This window comes from Protopterus annectens, chromosome 9.part0 (assembly GCF_019279795.1).
Source record: "Protopterus annectens isolate FY-2018-M chromosome 9.part0, PAN1.0, whole genome shotgun sequence".
Classification (NCBI taxonomy): Eukaryota; Metazoa; Chordata; order Ceratodontiformes; family Protopteridae; genus Protopterus; species Protopterus annectens.
The window spans coordinates 375,309,359-375,334,714 of record NC_056743.1 but is presented as its reverse complement, the minus strand read 5'-3'; the positions used below and the strand labels follow the sequence as shown (position 1 = coordinate 375,334,714).

Genomic DNA, 25,356 nt, shown 5'->3' with positions numbered 1-25,356 from the left:
GGGTACAAGGGATACACAGTTACAAATAACTAACTATTCTGTCTGTGATGCCTGGTGAAGCGGGTACAAGGGATACATAGTTACACATATCTAATGATTCTGCGTGTAGTGACTGGTGAAATGGGTACAAGGGATACATAGTTACACATCACTAATTATTTTGACTGTGCATGGTGCCTGGTGAAATGAGTACAAGGGATACATAATTACACATAACCAACTATTCCAACTGTGTGTGTTGCCTGGTGAAATGGGTACAAGGGATATATCATTACATATAACTAACTATTCTATCTGTGTGTAGTGCCTGGTGAAATGGGTACAAAGGATACATAGTGACACATAACTAACTATTCTAACTGTGCATGGTGCCTGGTGAAATGGGTACAAGGGGTACATACTGACCCATAACTAATTGTTGTGACTGTGCATGAACTGCCTGGTGAAATGAGTATAAGGGATACATAAGTACACATAACTAATTATTCTGACTGTGCGTGGTGCCTGATGAAATGGGTAAAAGGGATACATAGTTACACATAACTAACTAGTCTAACTAACAGGTACAAGGGATACAGAATTACACAATTATTCTGACTGTGCGTGGTGCCTGATGAAATGGGTAAAAGGGATACATAGTTACACATAACTAACTAGTCTAACTGATGGGTACAAGGGATACATAATTACACATAATTAATTATCCTGACTGTGCATGGTGCCTGGTGAAGTGGAGAGAAGTCCAAAGAAGCAGTCAGGCTGACTGATGTGAAGTTCAAATGAACAAATGTATTGGTTTTGTAAATGATACTTGTGAGATTTCTGGAATTAATGTCAGTGTAAGAAACATCAAACAGACTCATAAAGACACATTTTTAATGAGGTGTTATTCTGAAACTGATTTTGCTCTTTCTGTCTTGTTAGGGCTCAGACAAAGCTGCATTAAGACCAACAGCATTTAAACCAGTCATGACTAAGAACTCCAGTACAAATCTTCAAATTTCTACAGAGATTAGCAGTCATGGACTTCAACAAGCAAGCCCATTAAGCCAGACAAGTGACCAAGAACACAAGCCTTTTGGCTATTCGGTGACACTCTCAGATTCAGGGCGAAACTCCATGTCTAGTCTTCCAACCCATAGCACAAACTGTAGCTATCAGCTGGACCCCCTCAGTGCTTCTGTAGGACCATTCAATAGATTTGGGGGCTCCGCTCTCAATATAACCCAGGCCAGCTGCATTCAGCAAGACAGTAACATCCTCAGTCTGAAAGCCATGTCATATTCTGACAGTGGGCACTGCCCCAACAAGGGTATTAATACCAGCAAATCTGGTCACTTGTCTGACATATCACCATGTGTTCATTCTCCAGTTTCCACAGATGAATCAATCCTTCAGCATCTGGAGCAGAAACTATATGAGAAAGAGGCAGAACTGCAAGAACTCCAGAACACTATTGAAGAAAAAGAAGCAGACACATGCCAGCTCTTTGAGGAAAAACAAAAACGCTGTAGAGAGGAAATGGAGGGACTAAAACAGAAGTGCAATACCAGACTGAGACAGGCTTCCCAGAAGGCTCAGAAAACCCAACATGTGCTGCAAATGCAGATTTTTCAACTCCAACAAGAGAAAAAAAAATTGCAAGAAAATGTGGATAAGTTCAGCAAAGAGCGAGAACAGCTGGAGGCAAAAGTTAGATGCTTTGAGGAAAAGAAAACAAACCTGGCACCAACATTAGAGGAAACCCAGTGGGAGGTAAGTGTGTTTTTTTTTTTTTTTTTTTCAAGAGAGAGATGGGCTGGATAAAGGGAAATGAATACTAAAGCAACCATGCAGGAAGTATACAACAAACAAAATACTACCCAGTAACCTGTTTTCTAACTACTTCTCTTAGTGAGGATCTTGGTGGCAGCACATTAACAGTCTGGACTAACCAGATTTCTCTATCGGTAGTGACCACTCATCTTGCAGGATCCCCCGATGCTTCCCTGGAAGCTGAGTGACATAATTCTTTCAGTATCTCCTGGATCTCCTCCATGAAATATTTATATTAGGTCATCCCTGGTACATCTTCTAAAGGGGATACCCAGGTGCATTCTCCTATCAGCTAAAACCAAATCAACTGTTTCTTCTTAATACAGAGGAGACAAGCCTCCACTATGAGAGTCAATTGCCAAACTTATCACTGCCATGGAAAGCGAGACCAGCTACCATGCAAAGGAATGGAATTTCTGCCACTAGTTACTGCAGTCACCTCCTTTTGCTCATTTACCACTGATGAGGATAAGGGCATAGAATGAAGACTGTCCTATGACTGATTTATCAATTCACACCACATCTGCTACATATGGTGCATTACTGATGTTCCTTGCCCCTCCATTGACTAATCTCTCAATCCCTTCTACCTTTCCACAGGAGGGAGATAGAATATTCAAACGTCTCCACCTGAGGTAATTGTGCCACTCTCTTACAGCTCCTCATTACTTTGTGTGACAGAACCATGACCTATAATTTGGAGCTATTGGTTTTCATTCCAGTCACTTACTTGCTGGAGTCACTTTAGGCCAAAGATTCCAGAGGACATCCAACACAGATGTCAAACCAGCTCAGGTGGCTGTTGTCAGCTCTGCTCCCTAATCTTCCTGGGTCACTGAGCTCCTCATCCCTGCAGGCTTCTCTCTATACTTTTTTTCAGTGAAATATATGGTAAAGTAATGCAAACCATTTATAAAAGCAACACTATGGATGCATTCATCCTCTGCTAGAGCTATAAAAAAGTCTGCATGTATAGGAGACACTCATTGATGAATCACATATTTGATGATACCACGTAATAGCAAAAACAAAAAATCCTTTTTATTTATTTATTTATTTATTTATTACAGTTCTTAACTGGGTAGGCCCAGTGGACATAGATGTTTCTTATCAGGGATGGCATAGAAGAACATCTACTTAACTGACTTGTTTAGAGTTTGGCTAGTCAAAAAGAGCAGGGGATCTTTATTTACATATATCATTCACATCCTGTATCCTTGACTACAGAAAACAGCTGTTTAACAGCTCAGAATCTTAATCGTATGTGCTAACTTCTAGACTATGTAAACAAAATACACCCATGTCTATTAAGTATAACATTGCATAGCTCAATCAGTAGAAAATTTATGTCTAACACAACTTTGTACTATCCTAAGTAAAATGTAAATATTCTCTTCCCCAAATCATTAATTCTAAAAATGTTGCAAATCCCTTACATATCTTAAGAGGCTCAAGTAATATGAAGAAATGCTACAATGTATCAATTTACTCAGCAGCTTTGAATGCAACATTGTATCAATTTACTCACCAGCTTTGTATAACCGCAGCAGCCTGATGACATTGGCCTCCCAGCTGGACTGTTTCTACACTTTAGGCAACAACAGAAGATGGAAATCTTAGCATTTTTTTATGAATCACTTTGCCTTGCACATCTTTCACTGCTAGAAAACCTAACCTTACCTCTTTATTTAATAATTTACAAAACTGTAAAACTGCCTGCTTATACATAATTTAGATCTGCAGACCTGCTGGCAAAAAAAAACAAGTAAACCAGAAGCCAAAAATTTAGCGCTTTCATCCACTGTTTAATACGTGAACTTCCTCAGAAACATTTTCAAATGATTTCCAGTTCCTTAAATAACTTACTAAACAGGAAATTACATCATGACCATCAAACTGAAAAAATAACAAATGTGATTTTCTACAAAAATGAAGTATTGGCAGAATGATAACAAATAAAAAAAATATATATATATATACAAATGAATGTATATACACATATATACACATACATATGTATAAATGCAAAAATACAGTCATAAAAAAACATTCATAAAAATGCAGTGTAAATTCATGCTGTGTGAATAGCATAATAATCAACTTGAGCATATGAAATGCGTATCCAAAGACCTCTCCCACGTAGACACAAAAATCACATGCATACACACACCCGCACACACACACACACACACACACACACACACACACACACACACACACACACACATATGCACATATAGACATGTACCCCCCACACACACACACACACACACACACACACACATCACACACACAGACACACACACCCACACACACACACAAATGTAGAACCAAACAGTCACTATGAAAATGTAAAATACACATGTGAAAAAATGTATATATAAATGTCGTAAAAAATATATATGACAATATAAAAATAATGATGATATATACACACAAGTACACACACCAAAATGTATAAAATATAATATATATAAAATGTAATATATGTATAAAACAAAAAAATATGTATATATATGAATAATGTAAATCATATCATGTCTCTGAAGGGAATCAGAGTGATATGAACATGTATGTGTACACACATGTACACCTCACACAAAACACACATGGATCACATGCATATGGTCTCAAACCCCTATCTATATTTCAAAAAACATTTTAAATTAATATAATCATTGAGGCCAGGCAACCTATCAGCCCCCAAAAAAAGTTGCCACAATGTCTCCTTGCATTCTAAGACATTGTTTAAATCTCCTCCAAATTCACTAGTGTTGATTTTTTCCAAAACTGAAAATTGAAATTTCTTAAAATCTCTACATGTTAAAGAATGTTTGGCCAAAGAATTAAACTGATCTTTGTTTTTTATAGCCAAATTGTGCTCGTAGATTCTTCTTTTTAGAAGCCTTTTAGTTTTTCCTATGTAATAATGTTCACATGAAACACAATTGGCGATGTAAACAACATAATCGGAATTACAATTGTAATAACTCTTAGACCAAATGGTGTAATTAAGAGATTTTATGAATACACTAGTACTGTTACTAATAAATCTACACTGCTTACAGTTATTGCATGCATAAGTACCCCTCTTAATACTGGCTGCTCTTGTCATGTCCTGATACCTATAATGATCTATCTCCAGCATAGATTTTAAGTTTTTAACTCTTTTGTAAGTGAAAGTGGGTTTCATCCCTAAAGTACCAACCAAATCTTTATTTCCTAATATCATTTTCCAATTGTTAACGATGATGTCCCTGATTAACCACATTTCATCAACAATCGGTAAAGGGAATGCTAGGTGGTAACTACTGGTATTCTCTAAGACTTTGGAACCAGAACTTAAACCTATCTGACTAGAAAGAAGAATCGGTTTAGCAACCCCCTTCCTTAAAGAAATGACCTCTTTCTCTATTTTTTGAATCCAGTCTAATGCGTAACCTCTATACAAGAATAGTGACCTTAAAAATCCTACTTCACTTTGAAATACATCATCATCAGTGGTGAGCCTACTCAAACGAATTATTTGGTCCTTCACTACTCCTTTTTTCATATGTGTAGGATGTAAACTGTCCTTGTGTAAATACTGGTTCGCAAAAACCTCTTTCCTGTATATTTGACTTTTCAATGTGTTATTAACTGTATCTATACTAAGGAGGACATCAAGAAAGGGAATGTTATCCCCAAAACCACTCAATTTGAAGACCAAGAAGTCAGTACTGTGATTCAGATCTGTCACCAAGTCAGAAAATTCTTCAAAAGTGCCATTCCACAAAAAAAGTAAATCATCTATAAATCTAAAATATGCAAGTGCCCTATTGAAAAGATGATGTTTAACCAAAACTTTAAGCTCCCAATTTGCCATAACCAAATTGGCAAAAGCTGGTGCCACCCTCGCTCCCATTGCTACTCCTGAAATCTATTGATAAATATGTTTACCAAATCTGAAGAAATTATTCTCTAGGACTAACTCCATTAGATCACAAATGGTGCTAACCTTGTGTTTCTCAACATCAGAATGTAAAGTCAGGTATTCCCTCAAATATTCTAATCCTTCTGTTTGCTTGATAGCAGTATATAAGGACTTGACGTCAAGAGTAGCAAAACTGACACAACTAGATGAAACATCTATATTCCTTAGCTCTTCCAATAAATGCCAGGAATCTCTGATGTAAAATCTAATTCTCTGTACAATAGGATTCAGAATATAGTCAAGCCAAATAGATATATTCTCAGTTTTGGAATGCTTTACGGAAATAATAGGTCTAAAAGGTGGGTTATGCTGGTCAACATGTAATTCTGGAATGCCAAATAATGTAGCCAATTTTGGGTGTTCGACCAACAAATATTCATAACTCTGATGATCTAATTCTCCTTGGCTAAACATGTCAAACAACAGTGTATCAACTCGTTGAAAACTTTTTTTAACAACATTGACACTAGTCACTTTGTATGTCTCACTGTCGCTTAACATGTCTATCATAGATTCATTATATTGAATGGTATCCATGACCACAATTTTACCCCCTTTGTCGGCCTTCATTGTTCTAATATCAGAATTTTGCATAAATCTTGCAAAGCTCCTTTTCAGAGGAACTTAGATTGTCATCACTTACATAACCTGTCATCCTGCGAAACTCATTTTCACATTGATTTTGAAACATTTGCAAAGTAGTATGCAGTGGGGGGTTAAATGTACTAGCTTTTTTCGGCCCAGTCATGGAAGGAGTTTGAACAGTGACCAACACATCATGCATTATATACTGTAGGTTCAATTTTCTTAAATAGAATCTAAAATCTATTAACAATCTACCAATATTCACTCTATTATTAGGTATAAATGAAAAAACTTTTTTCAAAACATTAACAGTTTCAGTGGATAAAGCAACTCCAAATAAATTAATAACATTGATGCTAAAATCTTCAGCTTGTCTTGTGGTATTCACTTGTATTTCCTCTGGTTGGGGTATCTCCCTCTCCCTTTCCCCTTCCATTTGTTGTGGGACGTATTGTTCCACTTCTGAGTCTGTTTGTTGACTGGCACTGCCAGCGGAAAAGGGCCTTGGTTAGGTCCCTGCTTTCCATTGACAAGTATTTCAGCATAATTGCCATTAGAAGAATTGCTAGAATGTTGGTTGTTAAAGTCAGAAATGGCGCTGACTTCTCCATTAGATACACTATTGTGTCCAATATTCCTGTCAGAACCTCTAGAACCAACATCATTTGTTGTTGAAAATGCTATAGTATTTGTGGCTTCCTTAGCCCCACTGTTTAAAGTAGGACTTCCACTGTCACTGCTGTTGTAGATCTTAACAGAAGGGTCTTCTACCCTATCTTGTAATAAATATGCATGTTTGGCCTGATAAGCCAAAATGTCTCTTTTTAGTTTATAATTAGACAGTATGATGACCCAGAAGGTAAAACAATAAAGCATAGAACCGAAGCTGTCACAGGAAACAGAAGTTTAATCCACAAGCCACAAACTGTGGATGTGAACTGTTTGTGGCTTGTGGATTAAACTTCTGTTTCCTGTGACAGCTTCGGTTCTATGCTTTATTGTTTTACCTTCTGGGTCATCATACTGTCTAATTTCAAGGTTGTTTATCATGTTGGTGACCAGGTTACCTTATTTATTTATCTTTTTAGTTTATGTTGTTTCCTAGTCACAATGGAAGCCCAGTGCCTGTCAGCCTTCGCTTCTACACCGTTGTATAAAAGAGTATAATCTTTAAAACATCCAAAGCATTTGATTTTCTCATCTAGTGATTTAATATTTTCCCTAATAGTCTCAAGTTCTTTCAAGTAGTGTTCAACCAAAAAACCCATCATGGTGATGCCAGTATTGTTATAAAGCTCAATAAGTTTGGTACTCAGTTCATCACCAAAAGTTACACAATTAGGGAACTTGTCTGTCCTTAAGCCCTGAGGCACAATTTTCCTATTTATACATTCACTCAAATAGGATACCTCTAGCTCTAATGTGACAAACCTGAAAACCATTTTTTCTAGGTCATATATGCTCTTTTTACAGTTAATAGTGTCAATATAAGCACTATCATTTATCGACTTACTTGCTGCTGAATCAGATGCTTGAACTTGAACATCAGCAAACGGATTATTGAAAGATTTGCAAATGTAATCCCACACATTGATTTCGTTTATTCCCTTGTTTGCGGTGTTCAACACCGTCGTCGATGCTTTAGCTAAACAGCTAGTACTAGCTGTGACATCACTTCCTGTGTCGTCTGGTGGTAAATCTAAAACTGTAGCTGTTGAAGACTTCTCATTAGTGCCTTTGACTGAACCAGCCACACTGCTTGCAGAATCACTAGCGATATCCGACTTAGAATGTTCCTTGAACATGGTGGAAACAAAAGTGTCTTTGACTGTTTGAACAATAAAAGCGATAAGTTCTTCTTGGGTTTTCTCTCCCACAACCTTGGCAGGACTAGAGCCACTGGCAGGACTAGAGCCACTGGCAGGAACTGGATACACAGTCAAGTCCAAAAGACTGTCTTGACTGCTTAAATTGGCACTTTCAGCTGCCATGGTGATTCACCAGTTGGACCACAAACCTCAAAAAATGCTGACAACCAAACAAAACGAAAAAATGAACTGCAGACCTGCTGGCAAAAAAAACAAGTAAACCAGAAGCCAAAAATTTAGCGCTTTCATCCACTGTTTAATACGTGAACTGTTGAACACCACAAACAAGGGAATAAACGAAATCAATGTGTGGGATTACATTATATTAACTATAAAAAGAGCATATATGACCTAGAAAAAATGGTTTCCAGGTTTGTCACATTAGAGCTAGAGGTATCCTATTTGAGTGAATGTATAAATAGGAAAATTGTGCCTCAGGGCTTAAGGACAGCCAAGTTCCCTAATTGTGTAACTTTTGGTGATGAACTGAGTACCAAACTTATTGAGCTTTATAACAATACTGGCATCACCATGATGGGTTTTTTGGTTGAACACTACTTGAAAGAACTTGAGACTATTAGGGAAAATATTAAATCACTAGATGAGAAAATCAAATGCTTTGGATGTTTTAAAGATTATATTCTTTTATACAATGGTGTAGAAGCGAAGGCTGACAGGCACCGGGCTTCCATTGTGACTAGGAAACAACATAAACTAAAAAGAGACATTTTGGCTTATCAGGCCAAACATGCATATTTATTACAAGATAGGGTAGAAGACCCTTCTGTTAAGATCTACAACAGCAGTGACAGTGGAAGTCCTACTTTAAACAGTGGGGTTAAGGAAGCCACAAATACTATAGCATTTTCAACAACAAATGATGTTGGTTCTAGAGATTCTGACAGGAATATTGGACACAATAGTGTATCTAATGGAGAAGTCAGCGCCATTTCTGACTTTAACAACCAACATTCTAGCAATTCTTCTAATGGCAATTATGCTGAAATACTTGTCAATGGAAAGCAGGGACCTAACCAAGGCCCTTTTCCGCTGGCAGTGCCAGTCAACAAACAGACTCAGAAGTGGAACAATATGTCCCACAACAAATGGAAGGGGAAAGAGAGAGGGAGATACCCCAACCAGAGGAAATACAAGTGAATACCACAAGACAATCTGAAGATTTTAGCATCAATGTTATTAATTTATTTGGAGTTGCTTTATCCACTGAAACTGTTAATGTTTTGAAAAAAGGTTTTTCATGTATACCTAATAATAGAGTGAATATTGGTAGATTGTTTATAGATTTTAGATTCTATTTAAGAAAATTGAACCTACAGTATATAATGCATGATGTGTTGGTCACTGTTCAAACTCATTCCATGACTGGGCCGAAAAAAACTAGTACTTTGAACCCCCACTGCATACTACTTTGCAAATGTTTCAAAATCAATGTGAAAATGAGTTTCGCAGGATGACAGGTTATGTAAGTGATGACAATCTAAGTTCCTCTGAAAAGGGAGCTTTGCAAGATTTATGCAAAAATTCTGATATTAGAACAATGAAGGCCGACAAAGGGGGTAAAATTGTGGTCATGGATACCATTCAATATAATGAATCTATGATAGACATGTTAAGCGACAGTGAGACATACAAAGTGACTAGTGTCAATGTTGTTAAAAAAAGTTTTCAACGAGTTGATACACTGTTGTTTGACATGTTTAGCCAAGGAGAATTAGATCATCAGAGTTATGAATATTTGTTGCTCGAACACCCAAAATTGGCTACATTATTTGGCATTCCAAAATTACATGTTGACCAGCATAACCCACCTTTTAGACCTATTATTTCCGCAAAGCATTCCAAAACTGAGAATATATCTATTTGGCTTGACTATATTCTGAGTCCTATTGTACAGAGAATTAGATTTTACATCAGAGATTCCTGGCATTTATTGGAAGAGCTAAGGAATATAGATGTTTCATCTAGTTCTGTCAGTTTTGCTACTCTTGATGTCAAGTCCTTATATACTGCTATCAAGCAAACAGAAGGATTAGAATATTTGAGGGAATACCTGACTTTACATTCTGATGTTGAGAAACACAAGGTTAGCACCATTTGTGATTTAATGGAGTTAGTCCTAGAGAATAATTTCTTCAGATTTGGTAAACATATTTATCAATAGATTTCAGGAGTAGCAATGGGAGCGGGGGTGGCACCAGCTTTTGCCAATTTGGTTATGGCAAATTGGGAGCTTAAAGTTTTGGTTAAACATCATCTTTTCAATAGGGCACTTGCATATTTTAGATTTATAGATGATTTACTTTTTTTGTGGAATGGCACTTTTGAAGAATTTTCTGACTTGGTGACAGATCTGAATCACAGTACTGACTTCTTGGTCTTCAAATTGAGTGGTTTTGGGGATAACATTCCCTTTCTTGATGTCCTCCTTAGTATAGATACAGTTAATAACACATTAAAAAGTCAAATATACAGGAAAGAGGTTTTTGAGAACCAGTATTTACACAAGGACAGTTTACATCCTACACATATGAAAAAAGGAGTAGTGAAGAGCCAAATAATTCGTTTGAGTAGGCTCACCACTGATGATGATGTATTTCAAAGTGAAGTAGGATTTTTAAGGTCACTATTCTTGTATAGAGGTTACGCATTAGACTGGATTCAAAAAATAGAGAAAGAGGTCATTTCTTTAAGGAAGGGGGTTGCTAAACCGATTCTTCTTTCTAGTCAGATAGGTTTAAGTTCTGGTTCCAAAGTCTTAGAGAATACCAGTAGTTACCACCTAACGTTCCCTTTACCGATTGTTGACGAAATGTGGTTCATCAGGGACATCATCGTTAACAATTGGAAAATGATATTAGGAAATAAAGATTTGGTTGGTACTTTAGGGATGAAACCCACTTTCACTTACAAAAGAGTTAAAAACTTAAAATCTATGCTGGAGATAGATCATTATAGGTATCAGGACATGACAAGAGCAGCCAGTATTAAGAGGGGTACTTATGCATGTAATAACTGTAATCAGTGTAGATTTATTAGTAACAGTACTAGTGTATTCATAAAATCTCTTAATTACACCACTTGGTCTAAGAGTTATTACAATTGTAATTCCGATTATGTTGTTTACATCGCCAATTGTGTTTCATGTGAACATTATTACATAGGAAAAACTAAAAGGCTTCTAAAAAGAAAAATCTACGAGCACAATTTGGCTATAAAAAACAAAGATCAGTTTAATTCTTTGGCCAAACATTCTTTAACATGTAGAGATTTTAAGAAATTTCAATTTTCGGTTTTGGAAAAAATCAGCACTAGTGAATTTGGAGGAGATTTAAACAATGTCTTAGAATGCAAGGAGACATTGTGGCAACTTTTGTTGGGGGCTGATAGGTTGCCTGGCCTCAATGATTATATTAATTTAAAATGTTTTTTGAAATATAGATAGGGGGTTGAGACCATATGCATGTGATCCATGTGTGTTTTGTGTGAGGTGTACATGTGTGTACACATACATGTTCATATCACTCTGATTCCCTTCAGAGACATGATATGATTTACATTATTCATATATATACATATTTTTTGTTTTATACATATATTACATTTTATATATATTATATTATATACATTTTGGTGTGTGTACTTGTGTGTATATATCATCATTATTTTTATATTGTCATATATATTTTTTGCGACATTTATATATACATTTTTTCACGTGTATTTTACATTTTCATAGTGACTGTTTGGGTCTACGTGTGTGTGTGTGTGTGTGTGTGTGTGTGTGTGTGTGTGTGTGTGTGTGTGTGTGTGTGTGTGTGTGTGTATGTGTGTGTCTGTGTGTGTGATGTGTGTGTGTGTGGGGGGGTACATGTCTATATGTGCATATGTGTGTGTGTGTGTGTGTGTGTGTGTGTGTGTGTGTGTGTGTGTGTGTGTGTGTGTGTGTGTGCGGTGTGTGTATGCATGTGATTGTTGTGTCTACGTGGGAGAGGTCTTTGGATACGCATTTCATATGCTCAAGTTGATTATTATGCTATTCACACAGCATGAATTTACACTGCATTTTTATGACTGTTTTTTTATGACTGTATTTTTGCATTTATACATATGTATGTGTATATATGTGTATATACATTCATTTGTATATATATATATATATATATATATATATATTTTTTTTTTTTTTTATTTGTTATCATTCTGACAATACTTCATTTTTGTAGAAAATCACATTTGTTATTTTTTCAGTTTGATGGTCATGATGTCATTTCCTGTTTAGTAAGTTATTTAAGGAACTGGAAATCATTTGAAAATGTTTCTGAGGAAGTTCACGTATTAAACAGTGGATGAAAGCGCTAAATTTGTGGCTTCTGGTTTACTTGTTTTTTTTGCCAGCAGGTCTGCAGTTCATTTTTTCGTTTTGTTTGGTTGTCAGAATAATTTAGATCTGCTCTTATATGTAAAAATGCCCACATCCAATACGCCTATATGCTTCCCTTTACCATAGGCTTTTGTATTATGTTTATATTAGTCCTTAGTGTCTTTAATGCCTCTCACTGTAATTTATAGAAATTACAACTTGCAAACTTATTTTGCTAAAAATCCTTAAACATTCACATTAAGATCATTTTAATAGCATCTGACACCTTCACAAAATGATCTGATGTGCATTCCGATTCTTTTTCATAACTAAAAGAAAAAAAAGCATCAAATGAATCCCTGGAGACAAAAGTAATAAAATAAATTGTCTCTCAAATTCAGTTTTATCATCACTCTATCCTCCCTCTACTAATAAAGTAATAAAGTGTAGATTTTCTACTTCACTTAAAATATTTACTTAACAGATTATGAAGTCTAGGTTATAATGTGGGGTTAAACTTTATTCCCAAATTAAGGATTCAAGTTGTATATCACTCAGAATATATCCAGAAATGTTTAAAACGTTGCTTTTATTATTTTTAAAACAACTATTATTTTCAAAATTGTAAGATGGCAAGTGATGGTTAAGTTAGTCAATTTCTGTATACCTGGTTAAGTTCTCATCCAAATCAGGGAAAAAAATGGCACATGAGGCTCTTAAAGTGTCCAGTAGAATAAGTGGACCTTGGCAGGGAAGAATCCTTAACTACAGGAAGAAGCTATTTAAGGATATTCAAAGATAAAAGTAATTGTTGAGGCAGTCAATAAGAGAAGACTGGTTGATGGAAATGAGCGATTGGGCAGAATGTGGTTGCACTGGGTGGGTGGGGTTAATATATTAAACCTACAGTATAATAGATTTCATATACACATATACTTATGTGTGTGTGTCTGTATATATATATATATATATATATATGTATATGTATATATATATATATATATATATATATATATATATATATATATATATATATATCTATATATATATATGGGATCCGTGCAGATGCTCAACTGCATCTTTCACCGAATCCCAATTTGGTGAGCATACTTGCTCAAAAGTGCTCTTCACCGAAGCAGCACTTTCGCATAAGTATGCTTGTTGTTCCAGTCATACTACGGTGCGGTAAGGGAAAATTCCCTTTTTCCCACTGTAGTGCGACCTCGGAGTGAGAATATTAAAGTAGGAGGGTGTTGGGGGCACAGCCCCCCACATCAGGGGGTGCAGGGGGGCATTCAAATAGATTTTGTGTGTGTTTTTTTTAATATACTTTAACAAAAGTGCTTTTTCGGTGAAAGTGCTTTTTAAAGTGTGTTCGGTGGTAATGGATTCAGGCTTTTGAACTTTCGTTCAAAAGTCCTAGATCCATATATATATATATATATATATATATATATATATATATATATATATATATATGTACACAAATATGGATCCCATTTAGATGATCAATGTCTTAGAACTTCGAATTTCATATGGCCAGCACCATATGATCGAAGTTTTAAAACTTCAAACACCTAAAAAAAAAACAAGACAAAAAAATATTCTTGGACATTTCTGCAGGGGGGCAAGCCCCCCCTGCAACCCCCACACCCCCTGCTACTTAAATATACCAACTCCGAGATCGCACTACAGTGAGGAAAAGGGAAAATTTCCCTTTCTGTACTATATGGAGATCTCCATTTGGAACGATCGTAGTTTTAAAACTTCGATCATATGGTGTCGGGCATATGAAATTTGAAATTCTAACACTTTGATCATCTAAATAGGACCCATATATATATATATATGTATATATATATATATATATATATATATATATATATATATATATATATATATATATATAGATGTATATATATATATACAAAATATTAAATCTGCATCTCTCTCTCTCTCTCTCTCTTACTATACATATATATATATATATATATATATATATATATATATATATATATATGAAAAATATGTATATATATTTTTTAATATTAAATCTGTATCCATGTAGCTATATATATATATTATATATATATATATATATATATATATATATATAAATATAAAGATACTCAGATAGTTCCAAGATAGTAGGAGTAATGGGTCTTATAAAAAGAAGAGTCTACAATCATGTTTAGATATGCCACCAATATATGCATCTGTGCGAATTGCAGTAAGAGTCATTACTGGGCAAATTCTTGGTGTTGGGAAGGGCATTTTTGGCTGACATCAAAGAGTGAAACAATACTAATTTCGTGAACTTTAATCGTACTTTGACTTGGGTATGGGATCAATTCTCATTATGGTATTAGAAACCCAAAAGATTTGGAGAAATTAAAAACGAGGGAGAGAGATACATAAAATCATTACCTCTATGTAAATAACTAAACTCATAGCATCTCTGCATCATTCAATTTGTATAAATACTTTTTCACTTTACATGTCACTGACTTTCCCAACAATCTCTTTATATCCTTGTCTTCTCTACTCCACTCGCCATCATCTCCTACCTCAAACCATACAGCCTCAAGGTTAGAAAAGTATGCCTCCCTGTATCATTTGAAGCCCTCTAACAAAATGACACTACTTTTTTTTTCAAATGTCACGGCTGACAGTAGTATTCCCAATGGCTATGTATCCTTTACATGGCTGATAGAAGTATTCCCAATGGCTATGTATCCTTTACATGGCTGACAGTAGCATTCCCAATGGCTATGTATCCTTTACATGGCTGACAGTAGTATTCCCAGTGGCTATGTATCCTTTACATGGCTGACAGTAGTATTCCCAATGGCTATGTATCCTTTACATGGCTGACAGTAGTATTCCCAATGGCTATGTATCCTTTACATGGCTGACAGTAGTATTCCCAATGGCTATGTATCCCTTCTTGGCTGACAGTAGCATTCCCAATGGCTATGTATCCTTTACATGGCTGACAGTAGTATTCCCGATGGCTATGTATCCTGTACATGGCTGACAGTAGTATTCCCAATGGCTATGTATCCTTTACATGGCTGACAGTAGTATTCCCAATGGCTATGTATCCCTTCTTGGCTGACAGTAGCATTCCCAATGGCTATGTATCCTTTACATGGCTGACAGTAGTATTCCCAATGGCTATGTATCCCTTCTTGGCTGACAGTAGCATTCCCAATGGCTATGTATCCTTTACATGGCTGACAGTAGTATTCCCAATGGCTATGTATCCTGTACATGGCTGACAGTAGTATTCCCAATGGCTATGTATCCTTTACATGGCTGACAGTAGTATTCCCAATGGCTATGTATCCTTTCCATGGCTGACAGTAGTATTCCCGATGGCAATGTATCCTTTACATGGCTGACAGTAGCATTCCCAATGGCTATGTATCCTTTACATGGCTGACAGTAGTATTCCCAATGGCTATGTATCCTTTACATGGCTGACAGTAGCATTCCCAATGGCTATGTATCCTTTACATGGCTGACAGTAGTATTCCCGATGGCTATGTATCCTTTACATGGCTGACGGTAGTATTCCCAATGGCTATGTATCCTTTACATGGCTGACAGTAGTATTCCCAATGGCTATGTATCCTTTACATGGCTGACAGTAGTATTCCCAATGGCTATGTATCCTTTACATGGCTGACAGTAGTATTCCCAATGGCTATGTATCCTTGACATGGCTGACAGTAGTATTCCCGATGGCTATGTATCCTTTACATGGCTGACAGTAGTATTTCCAATGGCTATGTATCTTTTACATGGCTGATAGAAGTATTCCCAATAGCTATATATCCTTTTCATGGCTGGACAGTAGTATTCCCAATGGCTATGTATCCTTCACATGGCTGATAGACGTTTTCCCAATGGCTATGTATCCCTTACTTGGCTGACAGTAGTATTCCCAATGGCTATGTATCACTTACTTGGCTGACAGTAATATTCTCAATGGCTATGCATCCTTTATATGGCTGACAGTGGTGCTGTATCCTTCACATGGCTGATAGTAGCATTCCCAATGGCTATGTATCCCTTCTTGGCTGACAGTAGCATTCTCAATGGCTATGTATCCCTTCTTGGCTAACAGTAGTATTCCCAATGGCTATGTATCTTTACATGGCTGACAGTAGCATTCCCAATGGCTACATATCCCTTCTTGGCTGACAGTAGCATTCCCAATGGCTATGTATCCCTGCTTGGCTGACAGTAGTATTCCCAGTGGCTATGTATCCTTTACATGGCTGACAGCAGCATACCCAATGGCTATGTATCCCTTACTTGGCTGACAGTAGTATTCCCAATGGCTATGTATCCCTTACTTGGCTGACAGTAGCCTTCCCAATGGCTATGTATCCTTTACATGGCTGATAGAAGTATTCCCAATGGCTATCATGGCTGACAGTAGTATTCCCAATGGCTATGTACCCTTTAACATGGCTGATAGAAGTATTCCCAATAGCTATATATCCTTTTCATGGCTGGACAGTAGTATTCCCAATTGCTATGTATCCTTTACATGGCTGACAGTAGTATTCCCAATGGCTATGTATGCCTTACTTGTCAGACAGTAGTATTCCCAGTGGCTATGTATCCTTTACTTGGCTGACAGTAGTATTCCCAATGGCTATGTATCCTGTACGTGGCTGACAGTAGCATTCCCAATGGCTATGTATCCCTTCTTGGCTGACAGGAGCATTCCCAATGGCTATGTATCCTTTACATGGCTGACAGTAGTATTCCCAATGGCTATGTATCCTTTACTTGGCTGACAGCAGTATTCCCAATGGTTATGTATCCCTTCTTGGCTGACAGTAGTATTCCCAATGGCTATGTATCCTTTACATGGCTGACAGTAGTATTCCCAATGGCTATGTATCCTGTACGTGGCTGACAGTAGCATTCCCAATGGCTATGTATCCCTTCTTGGCTGACAGTAGTATTCCCAATGGTTATGTATCCCTTCTTGGCTGACAGTAGTATTCCCAATGGCTTTGTATCCTGTACATGGCTGACAGTAGCATTCCCAATGGCTATGTATCCCTTCATGGCTGGCAATAGTATTCCCAATGGCTATGCATCCTTTACATGGCTGAATGAAGTATTCCCAATGGCTATGTATCCCTTCTTGGCTGACAGTAGTATTTCCAATGGCTATGTATCCCTTCTTGGCTGAGAGTAGTATTCCCAATGGCTATGTATCCTTTACATGGCTGACAGTAGTATTCCCGATGGCTATGTATCCTTTACATGGCTGACAGTAGTATTCCCGATGGCTATGTATCCTTTACATGGCTGACAGTAGCATTCCCAATGGCTATGTATCCTTTACATGGCTGACAGTAGTATTCCCGATGGCTATGTATCCTTTACATGGCTGACAGTAGTATTCACAATGACTGTATATCCCCAGCATTGCTCATACAAGAACTTTATATCACAGAATGTCAGAATCCTTTTTTCAGTGCAGACGTATCAATCCAATACTAAATAAATCGGACCCATTATATCCCTGACAGAAAAAGTAAACACATCTAATTGAGAATCCTATGTACTGCCTCTGGCGAGGATATCTTGAGTTACTGTAGTACTCCTGATTCCCAATGGCTATGTATCCTTTACATTACTGACAGTAGTATTCCCAATGGCTATGTATCCTTTACATGGCTGACAGTAGTATTCCCAATGGCTATGTATCCCTTCTTGGCTGACAGTAGTATTCCCAATTGCTATGTATCCTTTACATGGCTGACAGTAGTATTCCCAATGGCTATGTATCCTTTACATGACTGACAGTAGTATTCCCAAAGGCTATGTACCCTTTACATGGCTGACAGAAGTATTCCCGATGGCTATGTATCCTTTACATGGCTGACAGTAGTATTCCCAATGGCTATGTATCCCTTCTTGGCTGACAGTAGTATTCCCAATGGCTATGTATCCTTTACATGGCTGACAGTAGTATTCCCAATGGCTATGTATCCTGTACATGGCTGACAGTAGCATTCTCAATGGCTATGTATCCCTTCTTGGCTGACAGTAGTATTCCCAATGGCTATGCATCCTTTACATGGCTGACAGAAGTATTCCCAATGGCTATGTATCCCTTCTTGGCTGACAGCAGTATTCCCAATGGCTATGTATCCCTTCTTGGCTGAGAGTAGTATTTCCAATGGCTATGTATCCTTTACATGGCTGACAGTAGTATTCCCGATGGCTATGTATCCTGTACGTGGCTGACAGTAGCATTCCCAATGGCTATGTATCCTTTACATGGCTGACAGTAGCACTCCCAATGGCTATGTATCCTTTACATGGCTGACAGTAGTATTCCCAATAGTTATGTATCCCTTACTTTGCTGACAGTAGTATTCCCAATGGCTATGTAGCCTTTACATGGCTGACAGTAGTATTCCCGATGGCTATGTATCCTGTACGTGGCTGACAGTAGCATTCCCAATGGCTATGTATCCTTTACATGGCTGACAGTAGCATTCCCAATGGCTATGTATCCTTTACATGGCTGACAGTAGTATTCCCAATGGCTATGTATCCTTTACATGGCTGACAGTAGCATTCCCAATGGCTATGTATCCTTTACATGGCTGACAGTAGTATTCCCAATGGCTATGTATGCCTTACTTGTCAGACAGTAGTATTCCCAGTGGCTATGTATCCTTTACTTGGCTGACAGTAGTATTCCCAATGGCTATGTATCCTTTACATGACTGACAGTAGTATTCCCAATGGCTATGTATCCTTCACATGGCTGACAGAAGTATTCCCGATGGCTATGTATCCTTTACATGGCTGACAGTAGTATTCCCAATGGCTATGTATCCCTTCTTGGCTGACAGTAGTATTCCCAATGGCTATGTATCCTTTACATGGCTGACAGTAATATTCCCAATGGCTATGTATCCTTTACATGGCTGACAGTAGTATTCCCAATGGCTATGTATCCTGTACATGGCTGACAGTAGCATTCTCAATGGCTATGTATCCCTTCTTGGCTGACAGTAGTATTCCCAATGGCTATGCATCCTTTACATAGCTGACAGAAGTATTCCCAATGGCTATGTATCCCTTCTTGGCTGACAGCAGTATTCCCAATGGCTATGTATCCCTTCTTGGCTGAGAGTAGTTTTTCCAATGGCTATGTATCCTTTAAATGGCTGACAGTAGTATTCCCAATGGCTATGTAGCCTTTACATGGCTGACAGTAGTATTCCCGATGGCTATGTATCCTGTACGTGGCTGACAGTAGCATTCCCAATGGCTATGTATCCTTTACTTGGCTGACAGTAGCATTCCCAATGGCTATGTATCCTTTACATGGCTGACAGTAGTATTCCCAATGGTTATGTATCCTTTACATGGCTGACAGTAGCATTCTCAATGGCTATGTATCCTTTACATGGCTGACAGTAGTATTCCCAATGGCTATGTATCCTTTACATGGCTGACAGTAGTATTCCCGATGGCTATGTATCCTTTACATGGCTGACAGTAGCATTCCCAATGGCTATGTATCCTTTACATGGCTGACAGTAGCATTCCCAATGGCTATGTATCCTTTACATGGCTGACAGTAGTATTCCCAGTGGCTATGTATCCTTTACATGGCTGACAGTAGTATTCCCGATGGCTATGTATCCTTTACATGGCTGACAGTAGTATTCCCGATGGCTATGTATCCTTTACATGGCTGACAGCAATATTATCAATGGCTATGTATCCCTTACTTTGCTGACAGTAGCCTTCCCAATGGCTATGTAGCCTTTACATGGCTGACAGTAGTATTCCCAATGGCTATGTATCCTTTACATGGCTGACAGTAGTATTCCCAATGGCTATGTATCCTTTACTTGGCTGACAGTAGTATTCCCAATGGCTATGTATCCCTTCTTGGCTGACAGTAGTATTCCCAATGGCTATGTATCCTTTACATGGCTGACAGTAGCATTCCCAATGGCTATGTATCCTTTACATGGCTGATAGAAGTATTCCCAATGGCTATGTATCCTTTACATGGCTGACAGTAGTATTCCCAATGGCTATGTATCCTTTACATGGCTGATAGAAGTATTCCCAATGGCTATGTATCCTTTACATGGCTGACAGTAGCATTCCCAATGGCTATGTATCCTTTACATGGCTAACAGTAGTATTCCCAATGGCTATGTATCCTTTACATGGCTGACAGTAGCATTCCCGATGGCTATGTATCCTTTACATGGCTGACAGTAGTATTCCCAATGGCTATGTATCCTTTACATGGCTGACAGTAGTATTCGATGGCTATGTATCCTTTACGTGGCTGACAGTAGCATTCCCAATGGCTATGTATCCTTTACATGGCTGACAGTAGTATTCCCAATGGCTATGTATCCTTTACATGGCTGACAGTAGTATTCCCGATGGCTATGTATCCTTTACATGGCTGACAGTAGTATTCCCAGTGGCTATGTATCCTTTACATGGCTGACAGTAGTATTCCCGATGGCTATGTATCCTTTACATGACTGACAGTAGTATTCCCAATGGCTATGTATCCTTTACATGGCTGACAGTAGCATTCTCAATGGCTATGTATCCTTTACATGGCTGACAGTAGTATTCCCAATGGCTATGTATCCTTTACATGGCTGACAGTAGTATTCCCGATGGCTATGTATCCTTTACATGGCTGACAGTAGCATTCCCAATGGCTATGTATCCTTTACATGGCTGACAGTAGCATTCCCAATGGCTATGTATCCTTTACATGGCTGACAGTAGTATTCCCAGTGGCTATGTATCCTTTACATGGCTGACAGTAGTATTCCCGATGGCTATGTATCCTTTACATGGCTGACAGTAGTATTCGATGGCTATGTATCCTTTACATGGCTGACAGCAATATTATCAATGGCTATGTATCCCTTACTTTGCTGACAGTAGCCTTCCCAATGGCTATGTAGCCTTTACATGGCTGACAGTAGTATTCCCAATGGCTATGTATCCTTTACATGGCTGACAGTAGTATTCCCAATGGCTATGTATCCTTTACTTGGCTGACAGTAGTATTCCCAATGGCTATGTATCCCTTCTTGGCTGACAGTAGTATTCCCAATGGCTATGTATCCTTTACATGGCTGACAGTAGCATTCCCAATGGCTATGTATCCTTTACATGGCTGATAGAAGTATTCCCAATGGCTATGTATCCTTTACATGGCTGACAGTAGTATTCCCAATGGCTATGTATCCTTTACATGGCTGATAGAAGTATTCCCAATGGCTATGTATCCTTTACATGGCTGACAGTAGCATTCCCAATGGCTATGTATCCTTTACATGGCTAACAGTAGTATTCCCAATGGCTATGTATCCTTTACATGGCTGACAGTAGCATTCCCGATGGCTATGTATCCTTTACATGGCTGACAGTAGTATTCCCAATGGCTATGTATCCTTTACATGGCTGACAGTAGTATTCCCGATGGCTATGTATCCTTTACGTGGCTGACAGTAGCATTCCCAATGGCTATGTATCCTTTACATGGCTGACAGTAGTATTCCCAATGGCTATGTATCCTTTACATGGCTGACAGTAGTATTCCCGATGGCTATGTATCCTTTACATGGCTGACAGTAGTATTCCCAGTGGCTATGTATCCTTTACATGGCTGACAGTAGTATTCCCGATGGCTATGTATCCTTTACATGACTGACAGTAGTATTCCCAATGGCTATGTATCCTTTACATGGCTGACAGTAGATTTTCAATGGCTATGTTTCCTTTACATGGCTGACAGTAGTATTCCCAGTGGCTAGATATCCCTTCTTGGCTGACAGTAGCATTCCCAATGGCTATGTATCCTGTACATGGCTGACAGTAGTATTCCCGATGGCTATGTATCCTTTACATGGCTGACAGTAGTATTCCCGATGGCTATGTATCCTTTACATGGCTGACAGTAGTATTCCCGATGGCTATGTATCCTTTACATGGCTGACAGCAATATTATCAATGGCTATGTATCCCTTACTTTGCTGACAGTAGCCTTCCCAATGGCTATGTAGCCTTTACATGGCTGACAGTAGTATTCCCAATGGCTATGTATCCTTTACATGGCTGACAGTAGTATTCCCAATGGCTATGTATCCTTTACTTGGCTGACAGTAGTATTCCCAATGGCTATGTATCCCTTCTTGGCTGACAGTAGTATTCCCAATGGCTATGTATCCTTTACATGGCTGACAGTAGCATTCCCAATGGCTATGTATCCTTTACATGGCTGATAGAAGTATTCCCAATGGCTATGTATCCTTTACATGGCTGACAGTAGTATTCCCAATGGCTATGTATCCTTTACATGGCTGATAGAAGTATTCCCAATGGCTATGTATCCTTTACATGGCTGACAGTAGCATTCCCAATGGCTATGTATCCTTTACATGGCTAACAGTAGTATTCCCAATGGCTATGTATCCTTTACATGGCTGACAGTAGCATTCCCGATGGCTATGTATCCTTTACATGGCTGACAGTAGTATTCCCAATGGCTATGTATCCTTTACATGGCTGACAGTAGTATTCCCGATGGCTATGTATCCTTTACGTGGCTGACAGTAGCATTCCCAATGGCTATGTATCCTTTACATGGCTGACAGTAGTATTCCCAATGGCTATGTATCCTTTACATGGCTGACAGTAGTATTCCCGATGGCTATGTATCCTTTACATGGCTGACAGTAGTATTCCCGATGGCTATGTATCCTTTACATGGCTGACAGTAGTATTCCCGATGGCTATGTATCCTTTACATGGCTGACAGTAGTATTCCCAGTGGCTATGTATCCTTTACATGGCTGACAGTAGTATTCCCAATGGCTATGTATCCTTTACATGACTGACAGTAGTATTCCCAATGGCTATGTATCCTTTACATGGCTGACAGTAGATTCTCAATGGCTATGTTTCTTTTACATGGCTGACAGTAGTATTCCCAGTGGCTACATATCCCTTCTTGGCTGACAGTAGCATTCCCAATGGCTATGTATCCTGTACATGGCTGACAGTAGTATTCCCGATGGCTATGTATCCTTTACATGGCTGACAGTAGTATTCCCGATGGCTATGTATCCTTTACATGGCTGACAGTAGTATTCCCGATGGCTATGTATCCTTTACATGGCTGACAGCAATATTATCAATGGCTATGTATCCCTTACTTTGCTGACAGTAGCCTTCCCAATGGCTATGTAGCCTTTACATGGCTGACAGTAGTATTCCCAATGGCTATGTATCCTGTACATGGCTGACAGTAGTATTCCCGATGGCTATGTATCCTTTACATGGCTGACAGCAATATTATCAATGGCTATGTATCCCTTACTTTGCTGACAGTAGCCTTCCCAATGGCTATGTAGCCTTTACATGGCTGACAGTAGTATTCCCAATGGCTATGTATCCTTTACATGGCTGACAGTAGTATTCCCGATGGCTATGTATCCTTTACATGGCTGACAGTAGCATTCCCAATGGCTATGTATCCTTTACATGGCTGACAGTAGTATTCCCAATGGCTATGTATCCTTTACTTGGCTGACAGTAGTATTCGCAATGGCTATGTATCCCTTCTTGGCTGGCAGTAGTATTCCCAATGGCTATGTATCCTTTACATGGCTGACAGTAGCATTCCCAATGGCTATGTATCCTTTACATGGCTGATAGAAGTATTCCCAATGGCTATGTATCCTTTACATGGCTGACAGTAGTATTCCCAATGGCTATGTATCCTTTACATGGCTGATAGAAGTATTCCCAATGGCTATGTATCCTTTACATGGCTGACAGTAGCATTCCCAATGGCTATGTATCCTTTACATGGCTGACAGTAGTATTCCCAATGGCTATGTATCCTTTACATGGCTGATAGAAGTATTCCCAATGGCTATGTATCCTTTACTTGGCTGACAGTAGTATTCCCAATGGCTATGTATCCCTTCTTGGCTGACAGAAGTATTCCCAATGGATATGTATCCTTTACATGTCTGACAGTAGCATTCCCAATGGCTATGTATCCTTTACATGGCTGACAGTAGTATTCCCAATGGCTATGTATCCTTTACATGGCTGACAGTAGTATTCCCGATGGCTATGTATCCTTTACATGGCTGACAGTAGTATTCCCGATGGCTATGTATCCTTTACATGGCTGACAGTAGCATTCCCAATGGCTATGTATCCTTTACATGGCTGACAGTAGTATTCCCGATGGCTATGTATCCTTTACATGGCTGACAGTAGCATTCCCAATGGCTATGTATCCTTTACATGGCTGACAGTAGTATTCCCGATGGCTATGTATCCTTTACATGGCTGACAGTAGTATTCACAATGACTGTATATCCCCAGCATTGCTCATACAAGAACTTTTTATCACAGAATGTCAGAATCCTTTTTTCAGTGCAGACGTATCAATACAATACTAAATAAATCGGACCCATTATATCCCTGACAGAAAAAGTAAACACATCTAATAGGGACTCCTATATACTGCCTCTGGCGAGGATATCTTGAGTTACTGTAATAGTCCTGATAGCTACTACTTCAAAGGGCGTGAAGGGAGAGGAGAATGTTTTTATGGCTAATCCGTCTTTAAAGAAAAAAAAATCCTTACAGGTTCATAGAGATTCTAGTAA

At 38.3% G+C, this 25,356-nt stretch overlaps 1 protein-coding gene across 1 annotated transcript in view; it reads left to right on the top strand.

The window, feature by feature from the left end:
- The window catches only part of LZTS1 (leucine zipper tumor suppressor 1), a 493,920-nt gene that overhangs the window by 213,177 nt on the left and 255,387 nt on the right, over nucleotides 1–25,356 (top strand). Inside the window, exon 3 of the mRNA XM_044082920.1 lies at nucleotides 925–1,755. Coding sequence (XP_043938855.1) covers nucleotides 925–1,755 — 831 coding nt within the window. The remainder of the gene's footprint in view (nucleotides 1–924; nucleotides 1,756–25,356) is intronic.